The sequence below is a fragment of the Panthera leo genome, chromosome A1, assembly GCF_018350215.1.
Source record: "Panthera leo isolate Ple1 chromosome A1, P.leo_Ple1_pat1.1, whole genome shotgun sequence".
Classification (NCBI taxonomy): domain Eukaryota; kingdom Metazoa; phylum Chordata; class Mammalia; order Carnivora; family Felidae; genus Panthera; species Panthera leo.
Window position 1 is genome coordinate 175398667 of NC_056679.1, and position 24242 is coordinate 175422908.

The 24242-nt window shown below is 41.1% G+C and overlaps 1 protein-coding gene and 1 long non-coding RNA gene across 3 annotated transcripts; one reads left to right on the plus strand and one right to left on the minus strand.

Annotated features, from left to right (window-relative positions):
• Nucleotides 1-1073: 1073 nt before the first annotated feature.
• On the minus strand, nucleotides 1074-15543 carry CA1H5orf47 (chromosome A1 C5orf47 homolog). Of its 2 annotated transcripts, XM_042946304.1 has the most exons (5): nucleotides 15211-15543; nucleotides 7070-7155; nucleotides 5734-5833; nucleotides 4071-4109; nucleotides 1074-1452 (listed from the first exon to the last, which is right to left on the minus strand). In XM_042946304.1, exons 1-4 carry the CDS (start codon nucleotides 15485-15487, stop codon nucleotides 4090-4092), a joined length of 483 nt encoding a protein of 160 aa, XP_042802238.1. In that variant the 5' UTR covers nucleotides 15488-15543; the 3' UTR covers nucleotides 1074-1452; nucleotides 4071-4089. The 2 variants fall into 2 exon arrangements, 1 of the variants encoding a protein (XP_042802238.1); XR_006204803.1 differs by lacking the exons at nucleotides 7070-7155; nucleotides 15211-15543 and having other exon boundaries at nucleotides 5685-5826.
• On the plus strand, nucleotides 15470-23860 carry LOC122224457. Its single transcript, XR_006204804.1, has 3 exons — nucleotides 15470-15549; nucleotides 22339-22531; nucleotides 23761-23860. It is a non-coding gene; the product is annotated as an uncharacterized LOC122224457 (long non-coding RNA).
• Nucleotides 23861-24242: the final 382 nt, after the last annotated feature.

Here is a 24242-nt window from a genome sequence, read left to right on the forward strand (position 1 = left end):
TGATGAGAATTTTATTTATTTATTTATTTATTTTTGACAGTGAATGTTTTTTTATTTTTTTTATTTTTTTATTTTTATTTTTTTAATATATGAAATTTACTGTCAAATTGGTTTCCATACAACACCCAGTGCTCATCCCAAAAGGTGCCCTCCTCAATACCCATCACCCACCCTGCCCTCCCTCCCACCCCCCATCAACCCTCAGTTTGTTCTCAGTTTTTAACAGTCTCTTATGCTTTGGCTCTCTCCCACTCTAACCTCTTTTTTTTTTTTTTTTCCTTCCCCTCCCCCATGGGTTTCTGTTATGTTTCTCAGGATCCACATAAGAGTGAAACCATATGGTATCTGTCTTTCTCTGTATGGCTTATTTCACTTAGCATCACACTCTCCAGTTCCATCCATGTTGCTACAAAAGGCCATATTTCATTTTTTCTCATTGCCACGTAGTATTCCATTGTGTATATAAACCACAATTTCTTTATCCATTCATCAGTTGATGGACATTTAGGCTCTTTCCATAATTTGGCTATTGTTGAGAGTGCCGCTATAAACATTGGGGTACAGGTGCCCCTATGCATCAGTACTCCTGTATCCCTTGGATAAATTCCTAGCAGTGCTATTGCTGGGTCATAGGGTAGGTCTATTTTTAATTTTCTGAGGAACCTCCACACTGCTTTCCAGAGCGGCTGCACCAATTTGCATTCCCACCAACAGTGCAAGAGGGTTCCTGACGGAGAAACATTTCTAAATTATTTTCAGAATTCTAAATCTCTCACTTATTGACTGAAAAAAATAATGTAGCTATTAGTTAGGGGCCTGAAAAGGAGAAGAATGTTTCCTTTGATCTTTGCCCCAAAATTATCGTAAAATACTCCATATTACAATTAGGATTTGCATAAATTTTCTAACTTTCCTTAGGATGAAAAGATGTGTTAAATAACCATTAGTTTTAACACCGAAAATAATTGTCACTATGTAAATTGTAGGTTTTTATCATAAGACAATTGGGAAATTTAGAAAAAGGAAGCCAGAAACAATTTAAATGAATTGAAGTTTAATTTAAAGCAGTTATATCATAATGAGGGATGAATAAAGTGGTGGTTTGCAGACGCATTCATTAAAGGGAAACATTGGTAAATATAAATGCCTGCAATTGTATTGCTATGTCAATTTAAATTTTATGTATAAGATTAATTTAAAAGAATACAGAATAAGTACTAATTCACACTTGAAAAACACTTGCATAACGCTTGTGTGCATACAACCATATTTAATTAATTTGTAAACAAACACTATTAATTTATAAAGAAAGTAGTTTTTCTATTCAAATATTAAAGTCCCAATACCAACAAAACACACCAAAATTAACATATAATTATGATTCAATTTAAAGTTCCATCTTTAAACTCTTCACAATCTTCTTTGGTAAACGGATCCAAAGATAGGTTAATCCTAAATAAAAGATGACAAAAGTGATTCTTGTTACTATAAGACAGTTAATAGTCACTAAAATATTTTAACTTTTCTAACATTGCAAAGCAACAGTTAGCCATTCTCTGTATTCACTGTTTTGGTAACTTTCACTTCCAGATTTTTCTTCTCCATTCCAGCACCGGCCAATAATACTGACGACTTCAACAGCCCCATTTACAGAAACTGTGTCACAAAAACTGTGTCACAAAGGCCTTAATCTCCAGGCCACTTCAAGGCACTCACAAGCCAGGGTACCGCTAGGGCAATGTCATCACTTGGCACTTGTGCCTTACTTCTAGGAACTCTGACATTGTTCCTAGCTGACTTATTTCTACACTCCTACTTTTTGTACCCCTACATTCTCACTGAACAAGGCCATTGCCCTCCTTTGGACTGCCAAGCCCCTGGTCTCCTACAAGCTTCATCCGTATCCCCCACCACCCCACCATCACTTCTCATTACTCCTGATTAAGCACCCAGAATCACTCTCTGAAACTGAGAATTGCTCTTCATCCTAGACATCACCGACATTCTGTTCTCCTCCTTTCCTCTCCTCCCATCCTCACACTGAGGTTTTCATGCACATCCACTGCCAGAACTACCTACGACCTTCACGCACCATAGACTGCACACTAGCCTCAGTATGAAACTTCAAGCTGCTCGCTTGGAATTTCTACCTGAACACCTCACTATCACCTAAAATTCAACATGCCAAAATGAAACTCAGTAGCTTCACAAAATCGGTCCTTTCTCTTGACTTCCTTCTTTCTTATCTCCTCATTCTCAGAACTCAAGATGATCTCTCTTATCCCCTATGGTCAATCCTTTGTCTCCTCTCCACAAACTCTGCCACTTCCATTTAAGTGCATTTCACTCACTTGGACTGCTGTTAGAATCCTTGGATTTTCATTTCCTATCTTGCCTCCATTCCAAACCTTTCCACATTAGTAACATCAGATCTGATGTAAATGCAGATCTGATCAATCCACTGCTCTAAAATGTTCTATACTGGTGATGTTTGAGGTATTTGCATAGTCTTTTATTAAGTTTCCACAAAATACTTATTAATTACAAAAGGAAACATAAATTTCCTGAATTTGATCATTGTTGGGTGGCTTTATGAAAGATATCTTTGTTCTTAGGATATACACACTTAAAGTATTAAGGGGTAATATTTTATTTATTTTTTTTAATGTTTATTTATTTATTTTGAGAGAGAGAGAAAGAGCATGAGCAGGGGCGGGGCAGAGAGAGAGAGAGAGAGAGAGAGGCTGAGAGAGAATCGCTAGCAGGCTTCATGCTATCAGCGCAGAGCCCAACATGGGGCTCGATTCCACGAACCATGAGATCGCGACCTGAGCCAAAATCAAGAGCCGGACACTTAACCAACTAAGCCACCCAGGTACCCCAAGGGGTAATATTTTAAACACACATACATACACACAGACAAAGAGAGAAAGTGCCTAAGAATGAACCTGCAAATGTGACAAAATGTTAAAAATCAGTGAAGTTAGGTAAAGGTTATGCTGGAGTTCTTTGAATTTTTCTTGCAAACTTTCTGTACTTTTGAAATCATTTAGAATAAAGGGTTAAGAAAATGTTTCATGTTTCTTTACTGTCTACTTAACTGAGTACAAATCCTTGGTCCAGTGCTCACATAGGACCCTTTGAAATACAGTCTCAGTGGACTTTTATACCTTCCTTCACAAGGACTCCATAAACAAGCTTTGATCAAACTATATATTCCTGGACATTTTCTTGGGCTCCATGAACTTGCTCACGGCCATGTCTAAAATATATTCCCCTCCCCCACCTTCCCATATACAAAAGTCTGATTTCTTTTTTCCAACACCCATCTTACTTTTCTAGTACTTTCCGAACCCCACTAAACTGGTGTCATCTCTCCCTAGAAATTTAATGAGCCCAGGTAATTAGCAAATCAAGACACAACTGAAAGAAATGGAGGAGAGATGATGCGTTCGATTGAAAACATGGAATATTTCAAAATAACTGTAGAATAGCCTGAAGAAATTCAGAGGTCAAAGGCAGAAGAGAGATTTAGGGGTCATACATCAAGAAAGAGTAATTGAAGCTATAAAATGGGTAAATTACTTCAGAATAAATATGTAAAGAGAGAGTCGACCCAACAACTACTCCTAGGGTAGTGTTGGATGTCAAGTGGTAACAGAAGGGACAAATTAAAAAATACACAGAAAATACAGTCAGAAAGGCAGAAAGTGAACCATGTCATAGCTCCCAGGACACTAAAAAAGAAAGACTGAAAGTAGCAGTGAGATAATATTAAATGTGAAAAGTTCAAAGAGAAAATAGAACTAAGAGATATTAACAAACAGAAACACACAAAAAAACCAAAAACCGTGGACCATGGAAAGAGTAGTTACAATAGCACTGTTAAGACAGGGCCCAAATGAAGCTTGTTAAATTTCAACAAATATTTAATGAGGCCTTACTGGGTTTAAGGAAGGAAACAGGCTGGAATTAGCAATGGGTATACACTAAAAGTTGGAGAAGTTAAGATATAAAAGGGGAGGAAACAAAGTCTATACTTTATAATTATCATATAAATGAATTCTTACCAGAAGATGATAAGAAGATTCATCTTGTGTAATCTGAGTCTACGAACAACATAAAATATATGGGAAAATTCAACTTGGCCTCTAGTCCTGGTTTTCCCATTAATAAATACATATTAGGAAATAAGAGTCATAATACATTTCTAAATGTATTTCTATTAGTTTTTGTAATCTGGTTTAAAATTATAATACAAAATAATGAATTACAAGGATACTTGTTTATAACAGGCTATTTCTGGAAAAGCATAGCATATTATTTTAAATTACTAAATAATTCTTACAAGATTACTTGATGTTTAGTAGAAGCCCTCTTACTGAGGCACAAGAGACTGACAAGATCAAGGTTATGGCCAGAGCAAAATTAGATGTAATCTAATATGTTTATTAAAGTAACTGGATCTGGATTAACACTTGGAACAATGTCCAGGTTTCTTGCACGTTGTTCTGCCTATTCAAACATCTTTTTCTCCCAATAAATCACGGACTACTTTTTCTTCCTAATCCCCCCATCTGCCTCATTCTTCTCCTTAATTGAACAAATAAAACCGAGTATCACTAATCTGAACATTGTTCATATGCCACTATAGCAAACAACTTATGCTATTATTGACACAATATTACACTAACAGTCATGAGTTTCCAGTGTGACATTGTTTACAAAATGGCATTCTGTCCTAATTATTATCTTATGAAAATATTCTTCACAAAATTAAATTCTGCAGATTTACTGACTGTCAAAATAGAAGTTGCCATCGAGTGACTGTAGTAAGAGCCTACAGAAGCATTCAGCATGGTAACATGTGTATTAGGACAAGCATGTGAAGGAAAGGAAACAACTATTATGATTTATCAATTGATATGGCATTATCAGTTACATAAATTGTATCCAACTTAATTGTTTGAGAATCCAGAATTTCCAGTGACTTTAATAAATATACTAGATCACATCTAATTTTTCTCTGGCCACAATATCAACTCATTATTTTTTTAATATGAAATTTATTGTCAAATTGGTTTCCATACAACACCCAGCTCTCATCCCAACAGGTGCCCTCCTCAATACCCATCACCCACCCTCCTTTCCCTCCCATCCCCCATCAACCCTCAGTTTGTTCTCAGTTTTTAAGAGTCTCTTATGGTTTGCCTCCCTATTGATGGAGCTTTAGAACATAGTTTAATTTATGAGTTGTTTTCCAGTAATGAAATAATGACATCAAGGCCATAATTCAAGAGCAGTTTTGTCAAAAGCATTAAATTATACTGCAGCATCCATGGAAAGGAAGTGACCATCAGAAGTGACACAGAATGTGTAATTTTATATTGCAGTTAAAATGTTTGTCTTCGTCAATATGGATGAGTTTTGTAATCTATATTAAAAAGCGGCCATTAAATCACAGGCAAGTGTGGTCCTTTCGCTCAGTAAATTCTCATCAACATTTACCTTCTGCTCTTCTCTACTCACACCTACATCAGCGGTCTAGCCTGTAACTCAGTGCTTTAACATTGTTTGTACTTTTTAATTACGATGAATAGTTGTAGCCTCATTTCTATAGTTCTGTACACCGCATGTGACAATTAGGAAAACTACTAGACTAATGTGACCCAAGGGTGACTGACCTGTTAGGAAAGCCAGTCTTCTTTCATACAATCAACTGTGTTAACTTGCTTTCACTGGGTAGTTGTTGGTATTTCAGCCTGAGTCTGTATTTTGCATTTTCTTCAAGCATTCTAGAAATGACTTTGTATACTTTATTCCATACTCGAACCTTAAAAATATAAACACAGTTAAGGAACACCGAGCAGAAAGGTGGAAATACATTTTGACAGAGGCAACTGGTAGTGACTGAACTGTGTTGTACTTCAGCTGAAACCACGCTAAGGCAATTCTAGCACTTACAGACCTAAAACTTAAATGTGACGGTTTTCCCACGATCAGTGATCTCTTCTGCTAATTTCCTAGCATTTCCTCTCTGTACTATTTAAATGAGCTACCCTGGGTGAAGGCAATGCCTATAAGGTCCTATCTAAATGGTTCTAACACATTCAATTTTGTTTTCAACAGTTATGAAAATACTGAATTTCTATCCCACTGGGAAATTACTCGATTTTTAATGGGCAAGTGTTTTACATCTCATCTAGTAATAGCTTCATACACTGGATTGTTAGGATTAATGAAAAATATACGTAAAGCACGTACCCCAATGTCTGGCATATTGTAGTTACAAGTAAATATTGGCTATTGCTCTTTTCTCTTCACCCAAGAGGAACTGATTCTCAGAAGAAATATTTCTTAGTATAGTGGGAAGATCAGGTGCACACTCAAATTACATTTGGGGTTAGTCACCTTGAATGCTGTTTTACACTATACACGGATTATAACTCATATAAACTCAAAGCTCAGAAACAATACAATTTGACGTGTCATTATCAACTAACGATTTCTTTAAGCTGAAGTGCTTAAGATACGTGGTGGAAAACAAAGATTCGTAGAGCTACTGATCTCGAATATGTTTAAAACACTCAAGTTGCCATGACATTTGGACAACCAGAGGTGAAAATGGTTCAGCAGTAAAGGTTCATCCTCGTTAGCTTTCCTTCTAGGAAGTAAATGTATGTCCCTTGTCTTTAAAAGAGCAATATGTCGTTAATACAGATACATTATTCTTTTCTGTGAAATCCGTGATTTTCTCCTCATATTACACTACCTATCAGAGTTTGTTATATTCTGTGGAACATATATTTTTATGCTTTGAAAAATCTCCCATTATGTTTTGATTAAAATGTGTTCATATCTTCAAACACTGGAAGGACTGTTCTCTATAGTTAATAAATATTTCCAAACCCAGTTCTATTTCTGCTAAATTAATTCTATTTTCTCATTTCAGTAAATTAAATTTTCAAAAGATGGAACTGTTTTTACTGTTGAATATCTTCACACATTTGTGTTTAGAGAAGTTAATCTAAAATTCAAATATTGCTCGTTCTCCTTTATAATAATATACCTTTTTCTTTTTCTTCATTACTTTCGAAGCTTCATGCAAAGGTATAGGGAAATCAAACTGTTTAGCTAAATTCTTCTGGGTTAAACCTAATTTTAGAAAAAGAGAGAGTGAAAGCTAAAATATCAAGGCCAGCACATATTTTAAAGGATTCACTATCCTGAGAACAAAGACAATTATAAATGTCTCCTGAGCTCTCTTTGGGGATTTTTACACTCGTTGGTGTATTTCTGATCACAAGATGCTACCAGTTTACCAACTAGCTAATACTATGCCGAGGGGAGAAAACCAAGAAAACTAGAGACAAACTCCCTTAGAAATGTCTAGAAATCCCTTAGGAATCTCCTTTCTTTTTTGATTTGAAAGGTGAGTCCCCAAAAAATCAGCAATAGAATAAACAAATACCAGAGGCCACATCTTAACCCAATGCATCTCCAAACTCTCCTTTCTTCTCCGTTCAACTCCAGACACACATTATGCTTTCAACTATTCAAAATGCCTGTGGTTCTTCAAATGTTTTGCTCTTATCCTTCCTAGCCTTTGCACATGCTGTTCTGTCTGGCTAAAACACTCTGTGTGCATGCATGTGTACACACACACACACACACACACACACACACACACACACACCTGCCAGGCAAATTTCTACCTGCTCTTCAAGACTCAGCTCACACCATCACCTCCTCTCTACAGTCCCCTGAACAGCACTGGCTCTAGGAATGCTTAGGTCAGAGCACTTAGCACACTTTTATTTTATTTTTTTATTTTTTTTTTAATGTTTTTATTTATCTTTGAGACAGAGAGAGACAGAGTATGAGCAGGGGAGGGGCAGAGAGAGAGGGAGACACAGAATCCGAAGCAGGCTCCAGGCTCTGAGCTGTCAGCACAGAGCCCAACTTGGGGCTCGAACCCACGGACCGTGAGATCACGACCTGAGCCGAAGTCGGACGCTTAACCGACTGAGCCATCCAGGCGCCCCCTTAGCACACTTTTATATCACATGTTTATAATGTGTTTCCTCCACTAGGCTGTGACCTCCCAGAGGGTAATAACTATGTGGGTCTTAGTCATCTTTCTAGCCACCCTACCAGACACACAGTAGGTACTAATAAAGGTTTGTCAGGAATGAATAAGCTTCCTCTCTCTACTCACCAGACCATGCTGCCTTCCCAAATATTAACTGTGAGAAGAAAACCCAAGGGCTTGTGTGTCCAAAGACAAAATCATAAAACACTAAGCATGTGTTCCCTGAAAGCCTTTATATTCCCCTATATTACCCACCTTATTCCTACCCTGCCATCACCACTCTATACCTGGCTTTCTTCCACTCATTCAATATTTAGCTTTCCAGGAACCTTCTCTGATTTCACAAAGCACCCTATATGCTCAGTAATCATAACGTTTACCATGTTGTTTTATTCTTTATTAGAGATCCAATATCTAATACCATACACATTAGAAATGCAGTAAGCATTCCATTTGTTAGCGAATTAGAGTATGTTCTAAAATGGCATTGCCCAATTTCTTAGAAGCACACCACGAATTCCGTGTGGGGCACACACACAGCACTAAAGAACATTGACTCACACAGTGAGAAACTCATTCTCTCCCATTCTTTTTCATTCTAATTACATCAAGGAGAAAGTTTGGAAGTAGTATGTCATTAAGACTTCCCTGAGACTTGCTCCTCTCTCTTTATGACCACAGACCACCTTTATTAGACAAGCTGTTTGGCTAGAATTTAATAATATTGTTGTTTCTTTATTAGATTGCTTTTAATTAATTTCTATTTGTGGCAAATGGTACAGGCTTGCCGCTGAGGTAATGATATAACGTGTTCTAAAAAGAAAATTTAGTCGAGAGGGGAAAATGCACATATTAAGTAAATATATTAAGCAAATGATAGTACAGATGAAATGCAGATACGGCATAGGAAAAGAACTCAAGTCTGCGAAATCTCTGTTCTTCATTTACCCATACGGACCCTTCTCCCCTAAATGCCTAAGCCTTTGGAATACTATACTTGCATCATTCCAAATGTTTTCCATTTGTAAGCCTTTCCTAACCTACACATTACTCGCCGGGGTCAGGATAGGAGCCGTCAAGTCGACCTGTAATTATCGGGGATCTAAAACGTGTCAAGGAGTATAGGGGATGCGAAAAAGAGAAAGGACGAAATCATTTCTTCTACTCGTTTTGCATACTTCACTGAAGGTAGCTCCAGTACATACCAAAGGCTTTGTCCCAACTCGTGTTTCCAAGCTTCCTCTAGCCTTCTTTCTGCACAGTTTCTACACACTCAAAATACGCTTCTGGTTCTTCCCTCATCACTCTCCCTCATGGATCCATTCCCAGGGTTATGCTCACACATTTTTCCCACATATAATTCCTTCCTAGCTCAGCAACATGTGGGACTCTCGTGGAGTTTCTGCCACTGTGAAGTCTTCCCTAATTCTCTCATCCTCAAATTCCTCACCACTCCAAAAGCATTTATTTGGGACCTCCACAATAGTATTTGTCATCCCCTATGATATATCAATTATGAATATATCTCCCAAGTTCTGTGAGAACTAACTTATCAGTCTTGCCTGAAATGTTAGATGAGTTTCCTGATTTGCCTGTCCCTGGATTTCTAAACTCCACTGCATCTTACAAACAGCCGAAGATAAATTTGCTTATCTTCCAGAAGTGTAACTGTCTCTGATAGCTTCACTCCACCATTCAAAAATCTTCAGTGACTATAAAATGATTGTCTCCAAGGCATTCCACAATATGGTCCAAAACTTGCTTTTCATTCATTCTACAAATATTTAGTCCATTCTCACTATATACCACTCACTGGAATAACCACCCCCTTCCCTTCAAGCCATCTCTGTTCGGTAAGCCAACATTCACTGGTCATTTATTCCATATCAAACACTGGGCTGGGCCCTATGCATACATTACATACTGCATTTAGTCATTATAGTGACTTATTAAGGTAGGAAATATTATCCCCATTTTACATAGAAGGAAACTGAGGATCAGAGTGGTTAACTAACTTGGCCAATATCGCACTGCTAATAAATGACAGAGCCAAGATTGTCTTTCTGACTTCAAAGCCAATACCCTTGATAATTTCTACCATCCCACTAGGAATGTCTCCATTCATGTCCCTTGATTTCCTGCCTTTATGCCTCTCCTTTCCCTAAACTATCAAAGCCTTTTGAAGGGGTCCATCTTACAGCATTCAAGTCTACTAGCTTATATTCACATTATTCATTTAGAAGTTCCTTATGAGCGGAATATTTGTCTGATCCATCTATGTCACGAGCACCTAATCTAGTGTCCACAGTGAGGGACACGTTCATGTTGTTGAACAAATAATTCACCTCGTTCCCCAAGAAGAGCTAGGCATAAGCATTTAATAAATGTCCCTGTAATATTAATATTAAATCCACCCAAAACTGAGTAAAACGTAAGCACTTTCTGGCTTGGTTTAAATATACATCTATGCCAGGACCTCTCTCCCTTAACTCTACTCCTGGTCGCCCAAGCACAGCAGGGGGGGCTCTGAAGTTAAGGGCTCCATCCTCTGCCCAGCTGCCTAGCACAGAAACTTCAGAGTTGGCATGAACCCTTCCTTCTCCATCTTTCTGTCAGTCATTGGTCCTGTGTGCCAGCTCCATTGCTCTGCCTTAGGTCAGGCCTTTCATCTTTGTACTGGACCACTGTGCCCCCTACCAGGGCTGTAGACTCCAGTGTCTCCCAGCCAACCCCATCGTAGTTCTCCTTCCTCCAGATCTGATCCTGTCATCCCTGCCACAAAGGAGCAGCAAAAATCCCAAAAGAGAAGCCAACTAGAGGAAAGACGGACACCTTAGGTCTGCACGGGGTAAAGTTACAACAGCGCAACGCTGCTTTCATAATCCTGCCTACCCAGTTACTTCTAACCGACATAGGTGGGGATCTCCAGCACGAATTCATGTATCCCCTCCCTTCTCCCCACCAGCTTCTTCACCTGCTTTCAGTGTTCTTCACTTCCAATCCACTACCTTGCTGATGGACTATATTTGTCCTCGCCATTTGTGGCCCTAAAGCAATACAGGCTTTCTATTGAATCAATTGTATTTGTCCTGGCTTCCTGCCAAAGCTGTAGAGCTCCCCACCACCACCACCACCACCATACTCTTTCCTCTTCTTAGAACAGGACTTTTATTTGTTTCTATTATTCAAAGAAGCTGGAAACCCAGGGCTAAAATGTTTTATATTACCCCTGGATTTTTTAATCCCCAGCAGAGGGGCCAAGAAAAAAAAAAAAACCCAAAAACAAAAACCTGAGTGCCTTTTAACAATGAGGCCATCAGACGGGCTTGAAGTCCAAAATAATGACCCTGCTTAGGTATCTCTGAAGCCTTCCCACCACAGCTCATTCTCAGGAGTCAATCAAATTATACAGAGTACCATTTTATACATCTAAATTATCAAAGCAAATTTAATCTGGAAGGATACCAAACAAATATAGATTATAGAATATAGATTATAGAATATACAGAATATAGATTATTCAACTTGGGCTTCAGTCTTGCCTACCTCCAATTCAATCTCCCTTATATAGATAGCAATGGCCTAAATTAATCCAACCTTATCACTTCTCTTGTTCAAAACCTTTCAGTTTAGGATTTCAGAGTCACTGAAGACAATGGGGAAGGCGTGGTAACTGACTTCCCAAAATTTCACCCCAAACAACTTCACCTTTTGAAAATTCTACATAAAACCACGCCCTCAGCATTACTTGAAGACACAGAACACTGAAACTGCAAAATAACTGGAAGTAAAATAAGAAAAATCATTGAATCGCAGAGCTATGATCCCATGTGCTCCCCCCCTCACCCCAAGCAGGGCTTTGCAGCCAACAGGGAAGCCAAAGGAAGGACACTAGAAAAAGTGCCTGCGGGAGGGCTAGAGCAACAGAAAGACTGAATCCACCCTAAATCTGAAAACACTAAGACAAAACCCTATGGATCATAGCACAAATTACAGGGAAGGGAGTTCAATGGTCAATTTAAAGGCCTAGACACCACATAAAGTACTAAACATGCCATTTAATGGGACTGACTCAATTTAAAAGGGCAAGCATGATTTAAAGGGACAGTCTTTCAAATGCATGGCTTCTGGGGGAGAAAAAGAACAAAAAGGAAGGATCATAAATTAGGTCACAAAGAAAACATCGGTAGTACCCATAAAGTGGAGACCTTACAAACACTCTGACTACAGTGCAATAAAACTAGAGTTTACTAACAGAAACAAAACAGAAAAGTCCTGAAAATTAAAAATGTTTTAAACTTTAACTCCACAGTGAGAAGGGTAATACAAACTGAAATCACAGAATGAAAAAAAAATAGTGACACTGAAAATACTACGTATTAGAATCTATGGGATTTATAATAGTGGTTAAAGGAAAATTCATTGCACTAAATATTTTTATCAATAAAAAGAATAAAAATAAATGAATGAAATGTCCTGCTGAAAATAAGTATAAAAAGAACACAGTAAACCAAAAGAAAGCATGTTTCATCTTTATTATCTATCTTCATTTTTTAATGAGGAAGAGACCAGAAAAACAAGATGTCTCATTAATAAATCAAAATCCTGGTTTTTTTTTTTTTTTAATTAACAAAATGGACAAGACACTGGCTAACTTGCTCAAGAAAAAGGGAGAAAGCACGTACATACAGAAAAAAAATGACAATTTGGAAATAAGCACTGAAACACAAGAAATTTTTTTAAATTTTTTTTTAACATTTATTTATTTTTGAGACAGAGAGAGACAGAGCATGAACGGGGAAGGGTCAGAGAGAGAGAGAGAGAGACACACAGAATCTGAAACAAGCTCCAGGCTCTGAGCTGTCAGCACAGAGCCCAATGTGGGGCTCAAACTCATGAACCGCGAGATCATGACCTGAGCCGAAGTTGGACACTTAACCGACTGAGCCACCCAGGTGCCCCAGGAAATTTTTTAAAAATCATAAAATACCACTTGCGGACCTCTATGCAAACAGATTTGGAAACGATGAAATATAATTTCCTAGGGAAATACAGATTACTGTTAGACTTAGAAAGCTTGAAGAGAGCAATATCCATAGAAGGTATAAAGAAAGTTGTTAAGGAATTATCCCACAAAAAGCACTAGACCCAGATGGTTTCACAGAAGAATTCTACCAAACCTTCAAACACCAGGTAGTCCCACTGTTCTATAAATTATTCCAGAGCATAAAAAAGAAGGAAAAGTTTATTTTCATTCCTTTTATGAAGTAAGTATAACTCTGATACCTAAACCAGATGAAAATGTACAAAGAAAGAAAAACCACAGATCCCTATCTGTCACAAATACCAATGCCAAAACCTAAACAAATTCTTAGCAGAGTCCAACACTACTTTAAGAGAATAACACATCATAACCAAGTAGGCTTTATTTCAGGAATGCAAGGTTGGTTCAATACTAGGAAATCCATTTATATTATATGCCATACTAATAAATCTAAGGATAAAATATATTTATCTCCATAGATCTGAGAAAGCCTTTGACAAAAATTCAACACCCATTTATGATAAAAACACTGAAAAAATAAAAGTTGAAGAATACTTTTTAATATTTTAAATATAAATGCCTTGGTCCTCAAGCCAGTACCTTATATAATGGGCAACACTAGAGACATTTCCCCTAAGGTCAGGAATAAGGCAAGGATACCCCACAACCTCCACTACTATTCAACATTGTACTCGAGGTATTAGCTGATGTATGCAGTATTATGCATGCAGTAAGATAAAAACAGGCAATATTTTGATACATGGCAGGCATAAGAATGGGTAAAAAAGAAGTGAAATGATCTCTACTTACAAATAATACCATAGTATACCTGAACAGTGACAAAACTCATTCTAATAATAAAAGAATGCAGTGAAGTGCTAGGACCTAAAATTAACACACCAACAGGCTAAGTGAAAGAAGACAATCAGGAAAGCTCATATATTGTATGACACAATTTACACGAGATGTCCAGAAAAAGCAAATCTATGCAGATAGAAAGTTTAGCACTTGCTTAGGGCTGGGGTTAGGGGTAGGGGAGGCCAGTAAAAGGGAACAGTGAGTGTCAATGGATACAGGGTACGATGCTAACAGGTACCCGGTTCTTTGGAGGGCAATAGAAATGTTCCAAAATTGAGTGTGGTGATGGTCGTAGAACTCTGAAAAGCACTGAATTGTGCACTTTAAATAGGCGAGTTGAATGAACTGTGAATATCTCAATAAACTTTCCAAAAAAAAAAAAAAAAAAAAAGCACAGGTAGAGGGATGAGCCCTCAAAAGAGAGGCAGGACTTTTCCAGAAGGAACTGCTCTCTATCTTAACTGCGGTGGTGAGTTACTAAAGAATATAACCTTGTCAACCGCCTCAAAATGTATATAAATCAATCCTAAATAAAGGTGATTTTTGAAAGATCAAGAAGTTTCCTATATACAAACAACAAGCATTGAGAGGACTTTACGAAGAGGAACAGACGAGAAGGCCAAACACCTGGAATAAATTTAACAGGATATACGCAAAACCTATGGAAACGTTTCAAATAGAAAACATTCCCGAAGGACACGGAAGCAGATGGAAGAAATGTTTTCAGGGAGGAAGTGACTCAACAGGGTAAAGATGTCGGTTCTGCTCACGCGAATTTGTAAATTCAGCGAGCGCTAGGAACGCCGACAAGCACCCCGACGCCCCCCTCATTCTGGGGGACGCCGGCGGCTCCCTCCGGTGCCCTTCCCTGTCCGTCGGGCTGACCTCACATGACCGGCGTGTGCCCCTGGGCGCCCTCTCCGCCGCACGCGTGACGCCGGGCACGCGAGGGACCCGTCTTTCTGCCCCCCGCGCCGGCAGCCGGACTGACGGGAGGCGGAGCCTGGCCGCCGACGGCCCCAGTGCCCCGCCCCGCACCAAGGCCGCGGGCCGCGGCGGGGCGGGAGGGCTGACAAGACGCTGACGGAAGGCCGAGGCCCGAGGCGCCCCACCGCCCTGAGACGGCGGCCCAGGGGACGCGGGGGCCGACTCCCAGACCGGCCCCCGACGGGCGGCGCGCCCCGCTCCCGCACGCCCGCCGCCCCCTAGGCGCCACCTGCTCGCGCCGCAGCCCGGGGACCGCTCCGCGCGCTCGACGCCGGCGCCGGTGGGGCGGCCGCGGGAGCCCGAGGGCCGGGGGCCAGCTCCGCGCCGGCCCGGGCCGCCGCCCGCGGCTCCTCGGGGCTGCAGCCGGCCCCGCGCCCGGTGCTCCCGCCGCCCCGAGCCCGGCGGCGGCCCAGCTGCAAGACGCCGCCGCACCGGTGCGAGCCGAAGCGCGTCACGTAGACGAAGCGCGCCAGGTCCCGCTCCTGCTCCCTGCCGGCCGCCGCCATCGCCGCCTTGGTCGCGCAACCGCCGTGGAGCTTCCTCAGCGACCCGCGAAGCGCGACGTCCAGTGAGCGGGCACGCCGGCTGGGGGGGGGGGAGGGAGGGGGCGGGCCACGGGGCGGGGCGGGGAGTGAGGGGCGAGCGCTGGAGCGGGATCGCGGGGCTGGCCGTGGGCAGGGGATGTGCGTGAGGAAGGAGGGACGCCCGGTGATCACTCGGGAGACCGCCCTTTAGAGGGCGGGGGACCCGGAAGGGTTTCTTTGCGGGGATGGTGGACCACTCCGCTGGAGAGTGGTGTTGAGGTTTGGGGACCAGATCACTCGGGGGTGGGGAGCAGACCGTGGGGGCACAGCCCTCTGAAGAAATGAGCTGAACCAAGAAGAGGATGGGGGGAAAGGAAGCAGGCCACCGGGGCTCCCTTTCCCGTGGCTGAGGGTGAGAAAGGTTTCAGAGTGATGAGCTGACCCTGGACTTGACCGATCTGGAGTGTCAGTCAATGAAGTTGGGGGCCTGGGGGGAGGGGAGGGGAAACAGCACCCCTTACTGCCACAGGGTTCCGGTGAGACCTTGGCATGGCATATGTTGTGCTGGGCCAAGGGCCTGAGGTAGGCGGCTTACTCATGCCGATTTGAGGCCCATCGCGGTTCTGCTGCTCCCCAGCTGGATTACCTGGAGGCTACTTTCCCTCTATAAACTTCGTTTCCCCAGGGGCGCCTGGGTGGCTCAGTCGGTTAAGCGGCCGACTTTGGCTCAGGTCATGATCTCACAGTTCGTGAGTTTGAGCCCCGCGTTGGGATCTGTGCTGACGGCTTGGACCCTGTTTCAGATTCTGTATCTCCCTTTCTCTCTGCCCCTCCTCTGCTCATGCTCTGTCTCAAAAATAAATAAACATTTTTTAAAAAATTAAAAAAAAAAAAAAAACTTCGTTTCCCCAGATGTAAACTCCGCATGACTGGGTTGTTAAATCAGAATAAGGCATTTTAAGCATCTGGCACATAGAGATAGTTCCCTTAGACTTAGACTTAACATTTCACATTTATTGAGTGCATAGCCTATGAAGTGCCCATGGTAATATCTTTACATTTATACTTTACAAATGGTTTTCCCATAGACCACCCTTTTAAATCCATGCAGCATTTTATAGCAGAGGAACTGAAGCTCCAAAATGAGTGACTTCCCCCAAAGTAATAGGCAGAGACATATTTTTCTTAAAATGAATCTTTTTCATTGAATTATAAATACGTGCAGAAAAGTGCCCTGATCATCAGTATCCAGATGGATGAATTTTCACACACTAAATATATCCATGTAATAGCCACCCACGTTCAGAAACGGTGCAATGCAGAAGCACCTCATGTCCTCACCCAGGCCCAATCCCTTTCCCTCCTTTCCCAATTCAAACCGCATCAACTAGGTTTGCCCACTGTGTTTGACTTCCTTCACTCAAGTTGTGTTTGTGAGATACAAGGTATGGCACGAGTTTGTACATCATTTGACTACACCGCCATTTATTCATCGGTTCCACTGTTGGTGAACATTTGGTTGTTTCCAGTTTGAGGCCATTATGAATAGTCCTGCAAGGAACATTAAAATATATCTTTTGGGGCGCCTGGGTGGCTCAGTCGGTTAAGCGTCCGACTTCGGCTCAGGTCACAATCTCGCGGTCCGTGAGTTCGAGCCCCGCGTCGGGCTCTGGGCTGATGATGGCCCAGAGCCTGGAGCCTGCTTCCGATTCTGTGTCTCCCTCTCTCTCTGCCCCTCCCCCGTTCATGCTCTGTCTCTCCCTGTCTCAAAAATAAATAAACGTTAAAAAAAAAATTAAATAAAATATATCTTTTGTTGAACATATATCACAAGGGGTATACTTTATTGCTTAGGGTATTCATAGGTTCAGCTTTAGTAACTACTGACAAACAGGTATTTAAGTGGTTGTACAAATTTTCACTTCCACCAGCAAAGCTTGAGAATTCCAGTTGCTCCACATGTTCATTTTGCATTGTCAGTGTTTTTCATTTTAGCCATTCTGATGGGTATGTGTATTAGGGCTTTCCAGAGAAACAGAACCAATAATGATATGAGTGTATATGTGTGTGGAGGGACAGAGAGAGAAAGGTTTTAAGGAATTGGGTTACATTAGAATGTAGGCTGGCAAATCCAAAATCTTCAGGATAGGCCAGTAGGCTGGAGACCCAGGGAAAAGTTGATGCTGTAGTTCAGGTCTGAGGACCAACTGCTGGCAGAATTTTCCCTTCTTCAAGAGAGGTCATTAGTTTTCTATGAAGGCCTTCAACTGTTTGGATGAGATCCATCCACACTATGGAGGATAATCTGCTGTCCTCAAAGTCTACCCCTCTAAATGTTAATTTCATCAAAAAATACCTTTGCAGAAACATCTATGATAATGTTTGACCAAATATCGGGGTACTGTGGCCTAGCCAACAAGACATGTGAAATTAACCAACACAGTGTGATACTGCTTTCTTGTAATTTGCATTTCCCTGATTACTTAGGAAGTTAAGCTCATTGGCTATTTGGATATCATCTTTTGTGTTTAAATGTCTTGTCTATTTCTATATGGGATTTTCATCTGGTTCTCGGTCGTTAAGAGGACTTTTTAAAAATATGTTCTGTATATTAGTTATTTGTTAGTCATATGTATTGTAATTTTTTTCTCACCTTGTGACTCATCTTTTTATGCTGTCTACGAACTCTTAATAAATAAAAGTTTTTAACTTTAGTCCAATACATCCGTATTTTTCTTTAGAATTATACTTTTTGTGTTTGATTTAATAGATCTTTGTCTATCCCAAGAAGTTCTTGGCTATCTTTTAGAAGCTTTATTGATTACACTTCACATTTAAATATTCAATCCACCTGGAATTGATTTTTATGAATAGTATAATATAGAGATTTAAGAATCATTATTTGTTTATATGGATATCTAGTTCATTTTGGCTAAAACCTCCAGTATAAGGTGAACACAAATGATAGTGAACATCCTTGTCTTATTTCTGCCCTCAAAGTAAAGTTTCAATGTTTTATTATTAGGTATAATAATAATTAAGTACTCTAGTCGCTATAAATTTTTTTTTAATCATGGTATTTGTCAGATTAAGGAAGTTCCCTTCTATTTTCAGTTTAGTTTGGTGTTAAATTTTATCCAATACTTTGGCTATAATCTATTGAGATGGTTATATAATTTTACTCCCTTTGTCTGTAAATGTGATGAATTGCGTTGATTGAATTATAATGTTAAACCAACCCTCTATTCAGGGATAAATCCTACTTGCTTGTGGCATATTATCATTTTATATGATTGATACACTTCTAAATTTTATTTTTCAATGTTTTCTTTAGACTTTCCACTTCTGTGTTCATGACAGAGAATGACTTAAAACTTCTTTCTTACGTATTTGGTGGAATTCATTGATGAAGACACCTAGGCATGAAGTTTTCTTTGTAAGAAGGTCTTTAGTAGTTATAGAATTATTCAGATTTTCTATTTCTTTTTGGGTCCATTTAGTAAACTGTGTTCTAGGATTTGTTCAGTCTGTATTTTAAAGCTTAGTAGCAAAAAATGTTCAAATATTCTTTTATTATCTTCTTAATGTCTCTAGGAGCATTGCAAGATCCTCCTTTTCATTCCTAATATTGATAATTTTTGCACTATTTTTTCTGATTTGGTCTCAACAGTAGACCATCAGTTTTATTAATCTGTTCCAAGAATTAACTTTTGGCTTTGCCAATTCCCTCTGTTGTTCTTTAATTCTTTCTATAACATCCTGTGATGGATACTTAAATCATTGATATTAAGCCTTTTTTTTTTGTAATGCAGGCACATAAAGCAATACATTTTCCTCTGAGCATAGCTTTAGCTGCATGCCATAAGTTTTGTATTTCATATTTCCATTATTCCATTCAAAATATTTTAACTGTAGTTTCTTAGACATATGGGTTGCTTATAAGTATATTGTTTCATTTCCAAACATTTGAGAGCTTTTCAGTCTTTTTGTTATTTATTTTTAACTTAGTTCCATTGTAGTCAGTGACTATACTCTGAATGATTTCATTCCTTTGAAATTTTCTGAAACTTGTGTTAGAATGCAGCCTGTGGTCTACTTTTGGGAACTACCTGTGTGCAGTTGAAAAGTATGTGTATTCTGTAGTTGTTGGGGCTAGTGTTCTATATATGCAAATTCGATCAAATTTATGAAGTGTCTTATCTAGGTTTCTTTTTTTAAATATTTATTTACTTTAGAGAGAGAGAGTGCACACGGGCACACACACAAGCAGGGGAGGAGCAGGGAGAGAGGGAGACACAGAATCCGAAGCAGGCTCCAGGCTCCGAGCTGTCAGCACAGAGCCTGACATAGGGCTCAAACCCATAAGCTGTGAGATCATGACCTGAGCGGAAGTCAGATGTTTAACTGAGTGAGCCACCCAGGAGCCCCTTATCTAGGTTTCTTAATGTATCCTTGTTGATTTCTTTTCATCTGTTTTGTACTATCAGTTAAATAAGGTCAGACTGTTCTGTAAGTTGCTGACAGAGGTGTGCTGAAAATCATCCTCTATAGCTCTGAATTTTTTATTCTCTTAGTTTTGTCAGTATTTGCTTTGTAGGTCTTTAACTGCTGTTAGACGCCTACACATTTACAATTGTTATATCTTCTGGTAATTTGACCCTTTGATTTTTATGAAGTATTAGCTCTAATGATGCTTCTTGGAATATATTCTGGTGGTTATTGTTTCATGGTATATCTCCATTATTTTACTTTCAACCTTTTTTCCTTATAATGTCTGTTGTATAATGTCTCGTGGGTTCGAGCCCCATTTCCTTATAATGTTGTAAACAGCATATAGATTTTTTTTTGGTAATTCTACAATGTATTTTAAACATCATGAGACATTAACATTATTGTTTTATACAACCAGTATTCATTTTGACTTACCAAATTTTGATAAATCTACCTTCTCTGTTGTGTTTTCATTCATTCCTACATACCTGTTTTTCCAAATGGGATTATTTTCTCTCTACCTGAAGAACAGCTTTAACATTTTACGTTAGTGTGGTTGTGCTGGTGATGAATTCACTTAGTCTTTTTTGTAACTACTTTCATAATTTTTTTTTACATTTATTTATTTTTGAGACAGAGACAGAGCATGAACGGGGGAGGGTCAGAGAGAGGGAGACACAGAATCTGAAACAGGCCCTAGGCTCTGAGCTGTCAGCACAGAGCCCAACGCGGGGCTCGAACTCACGGACCGCGAGATCATGACCTGAGCCGAAGTCGGCCGCTTAACCGACTGAGCCACCCAGGCGCCCCTTGTAACTACTTTTAAAGAATGTTTTTGCTGAATATCAAATTCAAGCTCGCCCGCTATTCTTTCAGCACTTTGAAGAAATTCTATTGTCTTGTGATTGCTATTTCTTTTGAGAAGTCAACTGTCAGTCAGATTACTGCCCCTTTAAAAGTGATGCAATTTTTCAGGGCGCCTGGGTGGCTCAGTCGGTTAAGCAATCCGACTTCGGCTCAGGTCATGATCTCACGGTCCGTGGGTTCGAGCCCCAAGTTGGGCTCTGTGCTGACAGCTCAGAGCCTGGAGCCTGCTTCTGATTCTGTGTCTCCCTCTCTCTCTGCCCTTCCCCTGCTTGTGCTCTGTCTCTGTCTCTCAAAACTACACATTGATAAAAAAAAAAAGTGATGCAATTTTCCCCTCTGCCTGTTTTTCAGATTTTCGTTTTGTCTTTGCTTTTCAGCACTTTTATCACGAAATAGTCGACTGAGTATGGTGTTCTTGTATCTATAGATCCAGCTTGGACTTCATAGTGCTTTTTTTTTTTTTTTTAAACGTCTATTTATTTTTAAGACAGAGAGAGATAGAGCATGAACGGGGGAGGGGCAGAGAGAGAGGGAGACACAGAATCCGAAGCAGGCTCCAGGCTCTGAGCCATCAGCCCAGAGCCCGACGCGGGGCTCGAACCCATGGACCGCGAGATCGTGACCTGAGCTGAAGTCGGACGCTTAACCAACTGAGCCACCCAGGTGCCCCTCATAGTGCTTCTTGAATGTGTGATTTGCTATCATTTATCCGCTTTGGTAGATTCTAAGCTATTATTTCTCCAGCCGTTGCTTCTGCTTCATTCTTTCCCTTTTTTTCTGAGACCCCGCTACACATATTAAGTCTTCTTTTACCCTGTTCCGTATATTTCTTTTGCTCTTTCCTGTGGTTTCCGTCCTTGGTTCCGTCGTCACTTCTGTCTGGTTATTTTCTGTAGACCAGTCCACTTTCCACGAATTCACTAACCTGCCATCAAGTTCTAAATTTCAGTTACGTTTTTCAGTTCTGGAATGAAATGGAAACTGAGTTTTCTGCCTCTGAATTTCTTCAGAATATTTTCTAGAACGTATTGATCAGAGTGGTTTTCCATCCCATTAGGATCCGTGCAACCACTTTTTTTCTTTCTTGTTTTTTAGTTACTTGATTTTTGAATCCTGGTGTTCTGGGGAATTTGTGCATGCCAGATAATGTATAATTAAAACTATAGATTATTTGAGAGTCTGGATAATATCTATCTTTCGTTTCTGGCAGGCAGGTAGGGTAGGGGAGTTTGAATTGATTTATAGCTTCGCTTGAATCTTTATAAAGGTCGGTGTATATCTTGTTCAGTCTTGCTCCTTAGAATGTAGTTCCTCAGATGTCCCAATGTAAAGCCTGGGGCATTTACTAGGCCCTCCTTGGGTGACCTTGAACGCTAGGCTGCCACTCATAACCTGGGCAGCATCTGGGGAGGGGGGAGAATTATGGTGGAGAGTCCTCTTGGTGCTTCTCTAGTGTTTGATTGTCTTCTTGGCAGGAGAGACGCTGGACCTGACACCAGCTAGTGCCCCCACGGCCACCACAGGGGTGGGGCAGAGGCAGGGACCAGAGAAGACCGGCTTCCATGCCTCACCAGCATATTCACTCTCACTGGGCCCACCCTGTGCTCCACTGGCAGTCGGTGGGGATGGCCTCTGACGGGACTACCAGCAGGATGTCAAGAGAGCCAGGTGGGTGGAAGCATTTCCCAAAGCCAGAACCTTCTCAGGGTTCAGATCTCATCCCAAAGGACCCTCCTGAGAGTAGCCCCCCGGGGTCCCTCTCTCCAAAGCAGCCTCTGTGCCCAAGTCCCTTCCTCACCCAATGTCTTTCCCGCAGGCTGCGAGGTTCTTTCTAATGGAGCGGCTTACCCCACAAGCCACTTGTCACCCCACAAGCCCTCCAGTTGCTACATGAAAGCAAGGACCCTGACCCTTTTGTCCCCACAGCCTGTCCCCAGGCACTTAACGCAGTGCCTGACACATACGTTCCACACTCCCCTGTTGTATTTATGAAGAAATAACGAAATGAGTGGCTAGACACATTAGAAAAGGCCAAAAAGAGAAGGAAGTTGCTCAGCTAACTTCCTCCACCAGGTGGCAGTCACAGCTCCCATATAAAAGAGGATCGCCCCTTTCAAGGAGAAACCACTCCGTTTTTATTTTTGCCAAGGAGTTAGTAGCCTGAATTCAAACCACGACTCTTTCCTTTAGCTTTTCGAAAGTAACACTTGGAGAAGGTGCGTTCCCAACCCGTATGTCCCGTGGGGCGAGTGGTCCTGGCTGCCTGCGCAGGGGGCAGGCTGGGGTAGTGCTGCGTAGAAAGACCAGGAGCAATTGTATAAGAAGGCATCTCAGCCCACAAAAGAGATATTTGCTCCTCCGTCGCCCCTCATCAAACAGCTGCAGGAGCTGAAAGAAAAACCAATGGATGCATATTCCTAGCCATGAATTTCATTTGGCCAGTCGTAGGCCTGGGGACATATGGTCCCCCCCCTCCCCCCGGGAGGCGGCCGCTGACGACTGTCGACTGTCGATAAGGGCCTTCCCACCTCATCCGTGCTGAAGTGCTGTTCCTTCACCCTCCACTGGCTCTGACGAGTACTTCCCGCAGCTTCTGCCTCGTTCCTGGGAATGTACAGGGTGGGGGACCTGGACCGGTCCTTGCTGCTGAGCCCTAACTTCCAAAGAGCTAACATCAGGGACTCCTTGAGAAAGAAAGCGGCCCAGGCCAATTCCATGTCAGGGGGTAGGAAGCAGGGGGGAAGGTAGGTTTTTTAACAGGAAGAAATTGTGATATATTTTAAAACGCTTACATTAAACAAATAAAGCTTTCACCCTCAAAATACAACTTAGAATTCTGTGTTTCCCAAGGAATTATAGGGGTTCCTTTTTAAGACTGGATCCTTTATGTGTTACAGGCAGAGGACGAGGTAATGGTACCTGAGTTTAAAATGGTACCGGAGGGGCGCCTGGGTGGCTCCGTCGGTTAAGCGTCCGACTTCAGCTCAGGTCACGATCTCGCGGTCCGTGAGTTCGAGCCCCGCGTCGGGCTCTGGGCTGATGGCTCAGAGCCTGGAGCCTGCTTCTGATTCTGTGTCTCCCTCTCTCTCTGCCCCTCCCCCGTTCATGCTCTCTCTCTGTCTCAAAAATAAATAAACGTTAAAAAAAAAAATTAAAAAAAATAAAATAAAATGGTACCAGAGTTTAAAGGCGTGTGACGGTTCAATTCTATTCTCATACCTGTCAGCAGATTTCTGCGGCCTTTGTTTCACCTGAGATAAGGTCTCCCGGCTCCCTTTTTTGGCCCTTTGTGAATGAGAGAACCACGGGATGGGACGGGCTCAACACTGAGTAAGTTGGGATTGAGTGGATGGGAGGACCCCGCCCTGTGGGGAATGCA